At 40.5% G+C, this 16,866-nt stretch overlaps 2 protein-coding genes across 5 annotated transcripts; both read right to left on the reverse strand.

Moving 5' to 3' along the window:
- Positions 1 to 1,369: 1,369 nt before the first annotated feature.
- On the reverse strand, positions 1,370 to 7,474 carry LOC139159930 (zinc finger and SCAN domain-containing protein 2-like). The gene is made up of 2 exons (XM_070737400.1): positions 7,347 to 7,474; positions 1,370 to 4,274 (listed from the first exon to the last, which is right to left on the reverse strand). Exon 2 carries the CDS (start codon positions 3,595 to 3,597, stop codon positions 2,401 to 2,403), a length of 1,197 nt encoding a protein of 398 aa, XP_070593501.1. The 5' UTR covers positions 3,598 to 4,274; positions 7,347 to 7,474; the 3' UTR covers positions 1,370 to 2,400.
- Positions 7,475 to 8,855: 1,381 nt separating this feature from the next.
- Positions 8,856 to 13,334, reverse strand: LOC139159928 (zinc finger protein 84-like). Of its 4 annotated transcripts, none has more exons than XM_070737393.1 (3): positions 13,252 to 13,317; positions 12,653 to 12,810; positions 8,856 to 12,065 (listed from the first exon to the last, which is right to left on the reverse strand). In XM_070737393.1, the coding sequence occupies exon 3, from the start codon at positions 10,990 to 10,992 to the stop codon at positions 9,709 to 9,711; it is 1,284 nt and encodes a 427-aa protein (XP_070593494.1). In that variant the 5' UTR covers positions 10,993 to 12,065; positions 12,653 to 12,810; positions 13,252 to 13,317; the 3' UTR covers positions 8,856 to 9,708. The 4 variants fall into 4 exon arrangements, with proteins under 4 accessions (XP_070593494.1, XP_070593496.1, XP_070593495.1 ...); XM_070737395.1 differs by having other exon boundaries at positions 12,653 to 12,807; positions 13,252 to 13,305; XM_070737394.1 differs by having other exon boundaries at positions 13,256 to 13,274.
- Positions 13,335 to 16,866: the final 3,532 nt, after the last annotated feature.

Raw genomic sequence — 16,866 nt, forward strand, 5'->3', positions numbered from 1 at the left:
AAAGAAAACAAGAGAGAGAGAGAAAGAAAGAAAGAGAGAGAGAAAGAAAGGCAGGGAAGGAGGGAGATAGAAAGAGCAAAAAAGAGAGGAAGGAAGGGAGAAAGAAAGAGGGATGGAGAGAGGAAGGAAGAGAGAGAAAGAGGGAGAGAAAGAGAGCGAAAGAGAGGAAGAGAGAGAGAGAGAATTTTTTGTCCAAACTTTTTTTAGCCCCCCCACTCCCGCCCCGCTCAATGTGCCCCATGATTTTGCAAATGTAAAAAATGTGCCGCAGCTCAAAAAAGGTTGAAAATCACTGGACTAAACAATGTTGTTTGGTGGGCCCCAGGGGAAGAGCCTTCTCTGTGGCGGCCCCGGCCCTCTAGAACCAACTCCCCCCAGAGATTAGAATTGCCCCCACCCTCCCTGTCTTTCGTAAACTACTCAAGACTCATTTATACCGCCAGGCATGGGGGCAGTGTTCCCTCTAATTTTGGGGGGGGGGGGCGGAAAAGTATAGTGTCTGAGCGGCAGTCCCTTTGGGACTGGGCGGCACAGAAATATTAAATAAACAAACAAACAAACAAACAAATAAAAAACCCACCCTGTTTTGCCTCAGAGAATTTCAAAATAAAATACTGTACTGTGTGTCTATAACAGTGAGCTCATAATAGGGCAACTCTATCAATATCAAAATGCCACTTAAATAGTTGAGCTAGTTTCAAACTAGATTTTGATTTCCTTTCTCTCTTCCTTACTCCCATTCTTTTTCTTTCTCTTTTCCTTCCTCTCTTTTTTCTATCTGTTTCTCTCTCTTCCTCTCTCTCTCCTTCCCTCTCACTCTTTCCCTCTCGGCTTCTGGGCAGGTTTGAAAAACTCTTGAGTTGATGATGATTTTTAAGTGAGCGATTTCTCACTGCTCAGCTTAGAGGGAACTATGCATGAGGGAGTTGAGATATTCCTTCCCCCTAGGCCATTACAAGTTATGCATGGTATGTGTGTGTGTATGTTTGGTTTTATAATAAGGGTTTTTAGTTTTTTTATTATTGGATTGTCACATGCTGTTTTTATCATTGTTGTTAGCCGCCCCGATTCTACGGAGAGGGGCGGCATACAAATCCAATAAATTAATTAATTATTATTATATCCAGGAAAAGAGACTCATAATTATTTTTAAAGTGACTTATCACCTTGCGTAAAACTTTTTAATCAGAGGGGGAAAGAATCTAAGGGAAGAAATAGAAAATTTGCTAAAAATACATGAAATTGCATTAGTTTTAGATGGACATTTAAAATTGCTGGAAGTATTTATATAATCAGGACATTCAAAGGGTTTCTCTCTGCTGTAGTGTGTTAGAAACCCACGGTATGTGTGAAGAATTGAGAAAAGGACTTTGTGTTACAATTTTTTAAATTTAATTATTAAACTTATTCCCTGCACATCTGGCAATATGAAGCCATTCTGGGTGCCTTCCGTTGCCCTAACATGCATAGCAACACTGACAGTCTGATACTACCCGATATTTTCCTTGCCAAAAGGTATTGACAGTTCTTACATTACAAATTGCATTATTTCCCACCATTCAATTTCATTCTCACATCGCCACCACCAAGAGGATATGTCACAGTGATTCCAAAACCCATCAAAGTGAAACAAGCAGGCACTTACAAGAAAACAGGATCCTGTCATGAAAGCTATACAGTGTTCCCTTGATTTTCGCGGGTTCGAACTTCGCGAATAGCCTATGCCACGGTTTTTCAAAAAATATTAATTAAAAATTACTTCGCGCGTTTTTTTCTATACCACGGTTTTTCCCACCCGATGACGTCATATGTCATCACCAAACTAATAATTTTTGCAAATAACAAAAAAAAAAAATTGTTAATAAATAATTATGTTTATAAATCTCAGGATCACTAAGTGTCTTATTCAATGGTGTGTACCAGTAATAATAGCGAGTAAATTGTTGTTAAGGGAATGGGAAATGGTAATTTAAGGGTTTAAAGTCTTAAGGGATGGTTTGTGGTACTGTCCATAGCCAAAAAATGGTGTATTTACTTCCGCATCTCTACTTCGTGGAAATTCGACTTTCGCAGGCGGTCTCGGAACGCATCCCCCACAGAAATCGAGGGAACACTGTATTCCCTTTTCTCCGCAACTCAGTAATATCCCTATATCTCTCCTCCATCAGGTTCACCTGGAAGACAGAATAGTCTTTTCATTTGAAATTTTACTTCACTTTTTCCCTCCACACCTCTCACCCATCAAACACTGTTTGTGTGCTTTGATGTTTCACCAGGTGGGAATTCCAACTAAACGTTTTCCCACAATCTGGACACCCGAACACTTTCTTTCCTTTATAAGTACTCTGCTGTATCTGTAGATCAGAATTCTGACTGATAATTTTTTCAAAATCTGGACCTTCATATCGTTTCTCTCATGTGAGTCCTCTGGTGTACCACCAAGTTGGACCTATGACAGAAACCTTTCCCACAGTCAGGACATTCAAAGGGTTTCTCTCCAGTGTGAGTCCTCTGATGTTTCACAAAATTGGAATTCTCACTGAAATTTTTTCCACAATCAGGACATTCAAAAGGTTTCTCCCCTGTGTGAATCCTCTGGTGTATCACCAGGCTGGAATTCTGACTAAAACGTTTCCCACAATCAGAACATTCGAAGGGTTTTTCCCCTGTGTGAATCCTGTGGTGTTTCACCAGACTAGAATTCTGACTGAAACGTTTTCCACAGTCAGGACATTCAAAGCGTTTCTCTCCTGTGTGAGTTCTCTGGTGTTCCAACAGGTGGGAATTCTGACTGAAACGTTTGCCACAAACTGGACATTCAAAGGGTTTCTCTCCTGTGTGAGTCCTCTGGTGTATCACCAGGCTGCAGAACCAACTGAAACCTTTCCCACAATCAGGGCATTCAAAGGGTTTCTCCCCTGTGTGAGTCCTCTGGTGTTTCACCAAATTGGAATTCAAGCTGAAACATTTCCCACAATCAGGACACTCAAAGGGTTTCTCTCCTGTGTGAGTTCTCTGGTGTTCCAACAGGTGGGAATTTTGATTGAAACATTTCCCGCAAACGGGACATTCAAAGGGTTTCTCTTCTGTGTGACTTCTCTGATGGATAACCAGGCTAGAATACCAACTGAAACATTTCCCACAATCAGGACATGCAAAAGGTTTTTCTCCTGTGTGTGACCTTTGATGGTTCACCAGGTCACAATTCTGACTGAAACTTTTTCCACAATCAGGACATTCAAAGGGTTTTTCTCCTGTGTGTGTCCTCTGGTGTTTAACCAAATTGGAATTCCAGCTGAAACGTTTCCCACAATCAGAACATTCAAAGGGTTTCTCTCCAGTATGAGTCCTCCGATGAATCACCAGGCTTGAATTCTGACTGAAACTTTTCCCACAATCAGGACATTTAAAGGGTTTCTCTCCTGTGTGAGTCCTTTGGTGTATCACCAGGTGGGAATTCTGACTGAAACCTTTCCCACAATCGGGACATTTAAAAGGTTTCTCTCCTGTGTGAGTCCTCTGGTGTTCCAGGTGGCAATTTTTAATTAAAATATTCTCACAATCAGGAACATTATAAGATTTATCTCCTGTATGCATCCTCTGGTTTCCCTAGTACGGAATTCTGAAAATTTTCCTACAATCAGCACATTCAAAGGGTTTTCCCCTCGTGTGAGTTCTGTGACGTATCTCCAAGTCTTGCAAAACCATTTACTTCATTCGGAGCACTTATATTGCTTCTCTCCTGTGTGAGTCCTTTCATGAACCACCTAACTAAATATTTCGCACATTCAGATAATTTCATGGCTTTCTTCCAGTATGGATCCTGCTATGTGTAATCTGTGATTTGCGCTTTTCCCTCAATAGGCACAAGTGATGTTTTTGAAGAGGTAAAAAATATAGGTGATCTTGTTGCATAGAGCTTTGATTCAATATACTATTTTCTTCCTCAAAGTGCGAGGCCTACATTACTGTTTACAGAGCTGCTGTCTACTTTTTGTGACTATCCAATTTATTTTTCCTCCCCACTCACTTCTAGATATTTTTTCTGAATGGAAAAAATAATCTCCTTTGACCTTTTTCATGTAATATATTGTTGAGTTCTGTATACTCCACTTTTTCCCAGTTTGAAATCTCTTCTTGATTTTCTTCTTTGCCTTTCACCAGCTGGGGAAAGAGAAAAATTGTGTGTTTTTCTGAAGGTTCAATTTGCTTTCATGTTCAAAGTTGTGGTTATTCTCAGTTGTCCTGAGTGCTCTTCTTGGTATCCTCTTCATCTGTAAGATTGAAATAAAAGTGTAAGTTAAAAATTGTTTCTTTATGAAATAGTTGCAGAAGATGTGAAAAAAGTGTACATCACAAGTAAAAAGCAAACATGCCACAATGCTGAAATAGCTTCTAATGTTAATTATGATGCTTTTCACACATTCAAGATTTGTGTTTGTATTTTTTAGATTTGTATGCCACCCCTTTCCGAAGATTCAGGGCGGCTAACAACAATATAAAAAGACAATGTAAACAAATCTAATATTAAGACAATCTAAAAAAACCCAATTTAAAAAACCACTCATACATACAAGCATACCATGTATAAATTCTATAAGCCTACGGAGAAGGGAAATTTCAATTCCCCCATGCCTGACGACAGAGGTGGGTTTTAAGGAGCTTGCGAAAGGCAAGGAGGTTATTGAGATTGAGATTATTGAGATCCAAATTCAAATATACATTTAATCATTGATTTCGGTCAATCACATGTAAAAAGCAAACATGCCACAATGCTGAAATAGCTTCTAATAATAATTATGATCATGATTCATTTGACATATTGCAAATTACTGAGATTCGAGTTCAAATATACATTTAATCATAAAATACACTGTTGACTTGGGTCAATCACAAATTCTTCATACTGTAATTATTGGGCAGAATATTTGTAATTCAGGTAAATGTTTTACCAAATATATTATTTCTCTTTCACACTTTGAATGATATAACTGAAACTCAATTCAAACTATGGCAGATGGACATCTCTAAGTTTATATGTCATGTGGAAAAAAACAAAAATTAAACATAAAATAATTGCAAGGTGATAAGGAAAGAGGTTTGAGTTGACCGGATTTGAACCTGTATTTTGATGCTTGTCTTTTTCTGGCAAAAAGAGTGACTCTCCAAAATAAGAGCGTCACGGACATGAAAAAAGATTTTGATGGCACAACTCATAATAATAATAATAATAATAATAATAATAATAATAATAATAATAATAATAATAATAATGTATATGCCACCTCACTCCACAGACTCAGCGAAGCTCACAACAATAATAAAACAGTGTACAATGTGACAAATCTAATGTTTAAAAGAAAACACATTAAAAATCGAACATTTAAAAACCATGCAACACAAGCATACCATTCATAAAACTATATAAGCCTGGGGGAGATGTCTCAATTCCCCCATGCCTGGCGATATAGGTGGGTCTTAAGAAATTTACGAAAGACAAGGAGGGTGGGGGCAGTACTAATCTCTGGCGGGAGTTGATTCCAGAGGGCCGGGGCCACCACAGAAAAGGCTCTTCCCTTGGGGCCAGCCAGGTGACATTCTTTAGTCGACGGGACCCAGAGAAGGCAAACTCTGTGGGACCCTATCGGCTGTTAGGATTCGTGCAGCAGAAGACAGTCCCGGAGGTATTCTGGTCCGATGCCATGTAGGGCTTTATAGGTCATTACCAATACTTTGAATTGTGACCGGAAACTGGTCGGCAGCCAATGCAAGCCACGGAGTGTTGGAGAGACGTGGGCGAACCTACGTAACCCCACAATAGCTCTTGTGGCCGCATTCTGTACAATATAGTATGATAAGATTAAAACAAATGTTGATCTTAATCATCACTTTGTTAGACATGCCTTCTTCTTTGGGTATCTCCCTAGGATGTTTTGTTAGAAAATAAATGGTAATCAGGCCAAACTTTATGCTATGTATAAAAAAAACTATAGTGTTTTGCCTTTATGAAATCAATTACTTGCTACAGAGAAACACATTTTTTATTTCTGCATGCAAGAAAAAGATTTTGAACTTTAGCTGGGAATGCCACAAATGGGGATCCTGAATGTGGTATACTGAAACTATAAATGTGCACCTCCTTTTCTTGCACCATCATAACCACAGGAACTGCTGACCTCTTCAGGTCACTGAACAAGTGTTACAATGACCACTAATTTGTGGACCAGATGTATATCTGCCTTTACAGTGCCATTGTAACTGTGAAGGCTCAGGGAACAAATGGTAAGGGAGGGTTACCTATACAACTGAACATCCCAAAGGTTCTCAAAGCGATTTTTAAAAAAGTGCTGGCTTAAACACTGTTGAAACTGATTAATACATGGATGGGGCACCAATAGGAAAAGCCATGGTTTTTGGACAGTCATGGAAACAAATAAGGAAACATCCCAGAAGATATTTCTGGGGATTTCCAATATTAGTGGCAAAAAACCCAGCATGTCCATAACAGAACTTCAGAGTTGGAAGAGATCTTGGAGATCTTCTAGATCTAGACCAATCTCCTGCTCAGTCAGGAGAACCCCTACCATTCTGGATAAATGTCTGTCCAGTTTCTTCTTGGAGGTTTCTGAAGAATCTCTCATGCAAAAGATAGAGGATGATTAGATTAAAGCAGTGTTTCCCAACCTTGGCAACTTGGAGATATCTGGACTTCAACTCCAAGAATTCCCCAACCAGCATTCGCTGGCTGGGGAATTCTAGCAGTTGAAGTCCAAATATCTTCAAGTTGCCAAGGTTGGGAAACACTGGATTAGAGGGTCAGCTATACTGGACTTAATACTTACCAACAGGCAGGTTCGTTTCAAGAGAAGAAATAAAAGAGCAACAACCATGACTGGGGGCTTGAGGTGAAAACATATGAAGAGCAGTTGTAGGAATTGGGTAGGTCTAGTCTGGCGAAAAGAAGGATTAGAAGTGACATCTTTCAACACCTAATGGATGGAAACCAGTGAAGGAGAGAAGCATTCTAGGAACAAGAGGAAATTTCCTGACAGCGACCAGTGGAAGGGCTTGACTTCCCAAGCTGTGGCTGCTCCTCACTGGAGGCTTTTAATAATAATAATAATAATAATAATAATAATAATAATAATAATAATAATAATAATAATAATAATAATAATAATAATAATATAATAAGATACTTTGACGAAGATACAGTACTAGACAGCCATTTGTCTGAAAGTCTCTAAGTTCCCACGCTGGAGGAGGGGGTTGGACTACAGGACCGCCAAGCTCACATCCAACTGTGTTTTTATATATTCTAGTTGCTTCTCTGCTTCCTCGCTCACCGGTTCTTGCTTCCAGCGTCTCCTCCAGCCCGTCCTCAACTCACCCACCAATTATTGCTTCGACTCTTGGAAGAGCATAGAAGACACCACCACCTTCCTCCCGTGAGCGACCCGCCAGATCCAGCCGACTTTCCGCTCCTTTCTAGCAATGCGGTACTTGATGGTTTTAACCCTTTAAAAAGCTCAACGCCAGAGGCCTCCGCTTACGTAGCGGCGGCTTTCTAGGCGCCCGTGTTGCCCGTCTGACGCCATCTCCCGATAGGAGGGGGTACAACAGGCTCGTCCCGTCTCTACCTATTAAGGCGTTTGTAAGACGTTTTCACGGATTACATGCTATCAACTCACTTTGAGCAACCCACCTTTGCAATGGATCCAAGTGAAATAGTGAAACTTGGCAAGATTAGCTACATGCCGAGCCCTGAATGTTCGTGAAGTTCTTACAGAATAAACCAATTATCCAATCAGAGGAGCCTATACTATTCCGGATACATGGTTCTCCAGTCTCTTTTTAAAAATCTCCTCCGATGCAGCACCCACAACGTCTGGAGGCAGAACATTCCACTGAATAAATATAATATAAACTTAAATATAACAGTGGCACTTGTATCCAAAATTTTTATTAATATTGATTGTACCTTCGTTGCTTATTTGACCCCTATAACAATCATTAAGTGTTGTACCACCGTTGACAAATGTATCTTTTTCTTTTATGTACACTGAGAACATCTGCACCAAGAAAAATTCCTTGTGTGTCCAATCACACTTGGCCAAAAAAAATTATATTCCTATTCTATTCTATAACTCAAAATTAGAGGGGGGATAAACAATGGAAGGCAAATCTCCCACTTCTGCAGACAAACCATTCTACTGAGAAATTGTTCAGACTTGAAATTCTTGGTTTAGACAACTTACAACACTGTCGTCTCTGTTACAACTTAATCATAGTTCATAAAATCATATACCAAAATGTCCTACCTGTTAATGACTACTTCACCTTCAACCGCAACAACACACGAGCACGAAATCGATTTAAACTAAATGTCAACGGCTCCAAATTTCACTGCAAAAAAATACGACTTCAGCAACAGAGTAATCAAAGCCTGGAATGTACTACCTGGTTCTGTGGTTTCTACTCCTAACCCCAAAACCTTTAACCTTACATTATCTACAACTGATCTCTCCTCCTTTCTAAGAGGTCTGTAAGGAGCGTGCATAAGCGCACCACTGTGCCTACCGTCCCTGTCCTATTGTCTACTTTTTATCATTACTTATCTAATGTTTTATATGTACAAATTATCACCCTATAATTGTTTGACATGTTCTTGTGTCTAGTTGTCTTGGTGTGCAGTGCTCTGTAGCAACGTTTTGAGGGTAGGAGTTGAAAGTTTGTGTCCAGGATGTGAGGGGTGAGTAAATATTTTCCCCACCCTCTTTTTGACTCGTGCAGTATACAGGTCCTCAATGGAAGGCAGAAAGAGACGCTGAGTTCATGATAGTTGCTTGGAAAGAAAGTTTAATGATGGACAGAATCACACACCTTGAAAACGTTGAATAAAGAAAAAAAAATAGGGGAAGCGATGTGGAGTGCGCCTGAATTTTAAACCCTCTCTGGGCTTTTGAATTTGAGCTTGTATTCTGATTTATTTTATTTTTATTTATTTATTTTGTCCAATACACAATACAGTAATACACAATGAAGGTAAGAGAGGACACCTTCAAGGAAATAGAATTAGAGAAAGAATAGATGAGAGAATATAGGATAAAATAATCGATGAGAGAATAGAAAAAAGATATAGGAATAGAAGATAAAGTTAAATAATCCATTTCTCACCTACACTTCCAATGACAGATCAAAAATGAAATTTTTGCTTTCTCTAAATTCATCACCTTTTGCTTAATATGGACCTTTTTGTACTTTTTCTCCTGTGTGTACACCTGTATTACTTATAACTCATTTGTATGGTTTCTCTCCTGTAGGTATCATCTGGTGGACCACCAGGAGAAAACGGTGACTGAACCTTTGGCCACAATCAGGACATTCAAAGGGTTTCTCCCCTGTTCTTCTACTATATCACTACACACAGAGAGACTGCAACATTCTCCACAATCTGGACATTCGTAAGGCTTTTCTTCTATATGAGATATCTGGTATTTCACCAGGTCAGAACAGTAAGTGAAACTTTTCCCACACTCTGGACACTTATGTAGCTTTACTCCTGTATATTCTTGTGTATCCATAGATCAGAATTCCATCTGAAACTTTTTCCACAATATGGACATTCGTACCATTTCTCCCATAAGAGTCCCCTGGTGGACCACCAAGTTTGACCTATGACAGAAACATTTCCAACAATCAGGACATTCAAAGGGTGTCTCCTGTGTGAGTCCTCTGGTGTTCCAACAGTTGAGAATTCTGATTGAAACTTTCCCCATGAACAGGATATTCAAATGGTTTCTCTCCTGTGTGAGTCCTCTGGTGTCTAACCAAATTGGAATTCAAACTGAAACATTTCCCACAATCAGGACATTTAAAGGGTTTTTCTCCTGTGTGAATCCTCTGATGTTTCACCAGGTTTGAATTGCGACTGAAACCTTTCCCACAATCAGGACATTCAAATGGTTTCTCTCCAGTGTGAGTCCTCTGGTGATCCAACAGGTGGGAATTTGCAGTGAAACTTTTCCCACAATCAGGACATTCAAAAGGTTTCTCTCCTGTGTGAGTCCTCTGATGAATCACCAGGCTTGAATTCTTACTGAAACTTTTCCCACAATCAGGACATTCAAAAGGTTTCTCTCCTGTGTGAGTCCTCTGGTGTCTAACCAAATTAGAATTCAAATTGAAACCTTTCCCACAATCAGGACACTTAAAGGGTTTTTCTCCTGTGTGAATCCTCTGATGGTTCACCAGACTTGAATTGCGACTGAAACCTTTCCCACAATCAGGACATTCAAATGGTTTCTCTCCTGTGTGAGTCTTCTGGTGATTCAGCAGGCTTGAATTGAAACTGAAACTTTTCCCACAATCAAGACATTCAAAGGGTTTCTCTCCAGTGTGAGTCCTCTGGTGATCCAACAGGTAGGAATTGTGATTGAAACTTTTCCCACAATCAGGACATTCAAAAGGTTTCTCTCCTTTGTGAGTCCTCTGGTGTCTAACCAAATTGGAATTCAAATTGAAACATTTCCCACAATCAGGACACTTAAAGGGTTTTTCTCCTGTGTGAATCCTCTGATGGTTCACCAGGTTTGAAATCTGACTGAAATCTTTCCCACAATCAAGACATTCAAATGGTTTCTCTCCTGTGTGAGTCCTCTGATGAATCACCAGGCTTGAAATCTGACTGAAACCTTTCCCACAGTCAGGACATTCAAAGGGTTTCTCTCCAGTGTGAGTCCTCTGGTGATCCAACAGGTGGGAATTTGCAGTGAAACTTTTCCCACAATCAGGACATTCAAATGGTTTCTCTCCAGTGTGAGTCCTCTGATGAATCACCAGTCTTGAATTGCGACTGAAACTTTTCCCACAATCAAGACATTCAAATGGTTTCTCTCTTGTGTGAGTCCTCCGGTGTATCACCAGGTGGGAATTTGTAATGAAACCTTTCCCACAATCAGGACAGTTATATGATTTCTTTACTTTGTACATCCTCGAGTGCAGTGTTTTTCAACCAGTGTGCCGCGGCACACTAGTGTGTCGTGAGACATGGTCAGGTGTGCCGCGAAGCTCAGAGAGAGAAAGCAAGCAAGAGAGAAAGAAAGAAAGAAAGAAAGAAAGAGAAAGCAAGCAAGAGAGAGAGATAAAGAAAGCAAGAGAGAGAAAGAGCAAACGAGAGAGAAAGAGGGAGAAAGAAAAAGAAAGGAGAGAGAAAGAGAGGGAGGGAAGGAGAGAGAGAGAAAGACATAGAGGGAGGGAGGGAGGGATAGAGAAAGAGAGCAAAAAAGAGAGGAAGGAAGGAAGAGAAAGAAAGAGGGATGGAGAGAGAGAAAGGAAGAGGAAGGAAGGGAGAGAAAGAGGGAGAGAGAAATAGAGCGAAAGGGAGGAAGAGAGAGAGAGAGAATTTTTTTGTCCAAACTTTTTTTTAGCCCCCCCGCCCCGCTCAATGTGCCCCAGGGTTTCGTAAATGTAAAAAATGTGCCGCAGCTCAAAAAAGGTTGAAAATCACTGCTCTAGTGTACCATCAGGTAGGAATTCTGACTGAAATTTTGCCACAATCAGCTGTCTGCCCCTCTGATGCTTGAAATACGTGTCATCTTTTGTTGCACGGAGCTTTAATTCAAACTATTGTTTTCTTCCACAGAGAGAAAGGCCTGCATTACGGTTTACAGACCTGCATTAGAGTCTACCTTTTGTGGCCCTCCAATTGTCTTTTTCCTACCCACTCACTTCTAGATATTTCTCTCTTTTTCTGAATCGAAAAATATAATCTCCTTTGACTTTTTCATAATCTATTGTCGAGTTCTGCACACAATACTTTTTCCAATTTGAAATCTCTTCTTGATTTTCTCCCCTTTGTCTCTCATCAGCTGGAGAATTGTGGGCTTTTCTGAAGGCTCAATTTGCTTTCAATTTCAAAGTGGCTGATTATTCTCAGCCCTCCAATGAGTCAGCAGGCTTGAGTTAAATCTGAAAGTTTTCCCACATTGAGGACATTGCTTTCATTTTCAAAGTTTCTGGTTATCCTCAGTTGTCCCGAGTGCTCTTATTGGTATTCTCTTCATCTGTAAGATTGAAAACAAAAGTGTAAGTTTAAAATTGTTTCTTTAGAAAATGGTTGCAGATGATGTGAAAAAAGCGTACATTACAATCCAACATGCCACAATGCTGAAATAGCTTCTAATGTTATGATTCACTTGATACACTGCAGATCTCTGAGATCCAAATTCAAATATACATTCAATCATGAAATAAACTTGTTGACTTGGGTCAATAACAAATTCTTCATACTGTAATTATTGGGTAGAACCTCTGAAATTCAGATAAATGTTTCACCAATGTTTTAAATCAGGGTGAAATGGTAATGGCTCAGCCCAGTTCGGGCATACTGGTAATGGCACTGCCAGTGATTCTGAGAACTGGTAGCAGCAGCAGCATCATTCTCTGCCCACCCACCTGGACATTGCCATTTTCTTGTTTTTAACCCTCTGGATATGTGGAAAGCCTTCTGTGCCTGCGCAGAGGGGGAAAATGAGGGTTTCTTGCGTTCGCTGGCTGGAGAATTCTGGGAGTTTAAGTCCAAATATCTTCAAGTTGCCAAGGTTGGGAAACACTGGATTAGAGGGTCAGCTCTACTGGACTTAATACTTACCAACAGGAAGGTTCGTTTCAAGAGAAGAAATAAAAGAGCAACAACCATGACTGGGGGCTTGAGGCGAAAACATATGAAGAGCAGTTGTAGGAATTGGGTAGGTCAACTCTGGTGAAAAGAAGGATTAGAAGTGACATCTTCCAATACTTGAGGTCCTGCTACAAAGAAGAGAAGATTAAGGGATTACCTCCCAAAGCACCACAAGGCAAGACAATACCTAGTGGGTGGAAACCAGTGAAGGAGAGAAGCATTCTAGGAACAAGAGGAAATTTCATAACAGCGACCAGTGGAAGGGCTTAACTTCCCAAGCTATGGCTGCTGCTCACTGGAGGCTTTTTTTAATAATAATAATAATAATAATAATAATAATAATAATAATAATAATAATAATAATAATAATAATAATAATATACTTGGACGAAGATACCAGACAGCCATTTGTCTGAAACGCTCTAAATTCTTACGCTGGAGGAGGCGGTTGGACTACAGGACCGCCAAGCTCACATCCAACTGTGTTTTTCTATATTCTAGTTGCTTCTCTGCTTCCTCGCTCACCGGTTCTTGCTCCCAGCGTCTCCTCCAGCCCGTCCTCAACTCACCCACCAGTTATTGCTTCGACTCTTGGAAGAGCATAGAAGGCACCGCCACCTTCCTCCGGTGAGCGACCAGCCAGATCCGGCCGACTTTCCGCTCCTTTCTAGCAATGCGGTACTTGTTGGTTTTAACCCATTAAAAAGCTCAACGCCCGAGGCTCCTGCTTACTGTAGCGACGGCTTTGTAGGCGCCCGTGTTGCCCGTCTGACGCCATCTCCCGACAGGAGGGGGTAAAACAGGCTCGTCCCGTCTATCATTTCCAAGACGTTTTCACGGATTACATGCCATCAACTCACTTTCGATTTTTAGCAACCCACCTTTGCAATGGATCCAAGTGAAATAGTGAAACTTGGCAAGATTAGCTGCATGCCGAGCCCTGAACGTTCGGGAAGTTCTTATAGAATAAACCAATTCTCCAATCAGAGGAGCCTATACTATTCTTGATATATGGTTCTCCAGTCTCCTCTTAAAAATCTCCTCCGATACAGCACCCACAACTTCTGGAGGAAGGACATTCCACTGAATAAATATAATATAAACTTAAATATAACAGTGGCACTTGTATCCTGAGATTTTTTATTAATATTGATTGCTTCTTCGTTGCTTATTTGACCCCTATGACAATCATTAAGTGTTGTGCCAGGATGGAGAAATGTATCTTTTTCTTTTATGTACACTGAGAGCATCTGCACCAAGACAAATTCCTTGTGTGTCCAATCACACTTGGCCAATAAAAATTATATTCCTATTCTATTCTATAACTCAAAATTAGAGGGGGGATAAACAATGGAAGGCAAGTCTCCCACTTCTGGAGACAAACCATTCTACTTAGTAATTGTTCAGACTTGAAATTCCTGGTTTAGACAACTTACAACTCCATCGTCTCCCTTCCAACATAATTATAGTTCATAAAATCATATACCAAAATGTCCTACCTGTTAACGACTACTTCACCTTCAACCCCAACACCACACGAGCACGAAATCGATTTAAACTAAATGTCAACCGCTCCAAACTTGACTGCAAAAAATTCAATTTCAGCAACAGAGTAATCAACGCCTGGAATGCACTACCTGATTCTGGCGTTTCTACTGCTAACCCCAAAACCTTTAACCTTAGACTATCTACAATTGATCTCTCCTCTTTTCTAAGAGGTCTGTAAGGGGCGTGCATAAGCGCACCACTGTGCCTTCCGTCCCGTTCCTATTGTCTACTTTTTATCATTAAAAATAATGATAATAATGGTAGGGACAGCAAGTAGCATACTTGGCTGCATAGCTAGAGGTATAACAAGCAGGAAGAGGGAGATTATGATCCCGCTATATAGCGTGCTGGTGAGACCACATTTGGAATACTGTGTTCAGTTCTTGAGACCTCACCTACAAAAAGATATTGACAAAATTGAACGGGTCCAATGACGTGTACAAGAATGGTGGAAGGTCTTAAGCATAAAACGTATCAGGAAAGACTTCATGAACTCAATCTGTATATTCTGGAGGACAGAAGGAACAGGGAGAACATGATCGAAACATTTAAATATGTTAAAGGGTTAAATAAGGTCAAGGAGGGAAGTGTTTTTAATAGGAAAGTGAACACTAGAACAAGGGGACACAATCTGAAGTTAGTTGGGGGAAAGATCAAAAGCAACATGAGAAAATATTATTTTACTGAAAGAGTAGTAGATCCTTGGAACAAACTTCCAGAAGACGTGGTTGGTAAATACACAGTAACTGAATTTAAACAAGCCTGGGATAAACATATCCACCCAAAGATAAAATACAGAAAATAGTATAAGGTAAAGAAAGTTTAATGAGGGACAGAATCACATACCTTGAAAACGTTGAGTAAAGAAAAAAAACAGGGGAAGAGATGTGGAGTGGGCTGAATTTTATACCCTCTCTGGGCTTTTGAAGTTGAGCTTGTATTCTGATTTATTTTATTTTATTTTATTTATTTTGTCCAATACACAATAATACACAATGGAGGTAATAGAGGACACCTTCGAGGAAATAGAATTAGAGAAAGAATAGAAGAGAGAGTAGAGGATAAAATAATGGATGAGAGAATAGAAGAAATATATAGGGATAGAAGAGAAGATATATGGGATATAGGAGACAATAGGACAGGGGTCGGAAGGCATTCTAGTGCACTTATGCACGCCCCTTACTGACCTCTTAGGAATCTGGATAGGTCAACCATGAACAGTCTAAGGGTAAAATGTTGGGGATTAGGGGATAGTCCAGTAATGAGTTCCACGCTTCAACAACTCTATTACTAAAGTCGTATTTTTTACAGTTGTCAGGTTGTCAGGCTCCCACTGGGCCATGTAGGGGGATTTGTGTAGTCTGTCCTGACTCCCATGCTTGGTTGAGCATTGCTGTGTGATGTAATCTTCCCAGCTACTATGTGCTCAGTTCTGTTACTAGATGGGTAGAGGACTAATCCTACCTTTGTTGGATCTTGGGTGATCCAACCATCTTCTACCGCACGAATCCCAGCGGCCAATAAGGTCACACAGAGTTGGTCTTCTCCGGGTCCCGTCGACCAAACAATGTCGTTTGGTGGACCCCAGGAGAAGAGCCTTCTCTGTGGCAGCCCCGGCCTTCTGGAATCAACTTCCCCTGGAGATTAGAACGGCCCCACCCTCCTTGTCTTTCGCAAGTTACTGAAGACCCACCTATATCACCAAGCATGGGGGAACTAAGACATCTCCCCCAGGCTTATTATATTTCATGTTTGATGTGTATGTGCTGTATGGTTTTTAATTGTTGAGGTTTTTATATATTTTATTATTAGATTTGTTCCATTGTTATACTGTTTTTATTACTGTTGTGAGCCGTCCCGAGTCTTCGGAGAGGGGCGGCATACAAATCTAATAAATTGAATTGAATTGAATTCCCTATGGATTGAGCAGAGGTGGGTTCTTTCTGGTTGTAGCGACCTGCTGGTGAGGTTGTTCTGGTTTCAGGCTAATTCAGGTAATAAATGATTGCTCAATGCATCTCTTTGCAAAAACACAATATCTTCTTCTTTATTTCTCTTTGTACTCTCATTCATACACCAACTTTGCACGCAGTGCTTTCTTTTCTCATCTCTATCTTTACTACCAAATTATATTGGTAGTAACAAAAACATTACACAAGTCATTCTAAAATTTATGGGCTGATCAGTGCTAGCCAGCTGTATCCACAAATCCATCCCATGGCCCGCCCAAGGTTGAATCCCAGGCACACTGAAAATAATGGCTTTTTCCAGCACATAGCCATGTGGCCATCGGATGCGGGTCCTGGCCTTTTTCATCAACATTAGGTTCAGAGATATTCCAAGGGTATGGAGGAGGCTGTGAGGCCTAGTGGGGTGGGAGTTAGGCCTAAGTACTGGGGAGACACAGCAGGAGAGGATAAAGCCTTTGGGGAATCTGTGTGTGTGTGGGAAAGGCTTGTGGAGACCTTGGGAAGGACTAATCCTATCTTTGTTGGCTCTTGGGTGAAAGCATTTCCCTATGGATAGACCAGGCTTGTGGAGATCTTGGGGAGGAGAGAAATACCTATAAGGATCCTGTGGAAGAGGGCAAGGCTTGGAGCAGGGGTCCCCAAAGTTTTTACACAGGGGCCAGTTCT

Source organism: Erythrolamprus reginae, chromosome 2 (genome assembly GCF_031021105.1).
Source record: "Erythrolamprus reginae isolate rEryReg1 chromosome 2, rEryReg1.hap1, whole genome shotgun sequence".
Lineage (NCBI taxonomy): Eukaryota > Metazoa > Chordata > Lepidosauria > Squamata > Dipsadidae > Erythrolamprus > Erythrolamprus reginae.

Excerpts from the sequence above, each read along its gene's own strand:
- LOC139159930 (XM_070737400.1), bottom strand. The coding sequence starts at position 3,597 with ATGCATACAGGAGATAAATCTTATAATGTTCCTGATTGTGAGAATATT.
- LOC139159928 (XM_070737396.1), bottom strand. The coding sequence starts at position 10,992 with ATGTACAAAGTAAAGAAATCATATAACTGTCCTGATTGTGGGAAAGGT.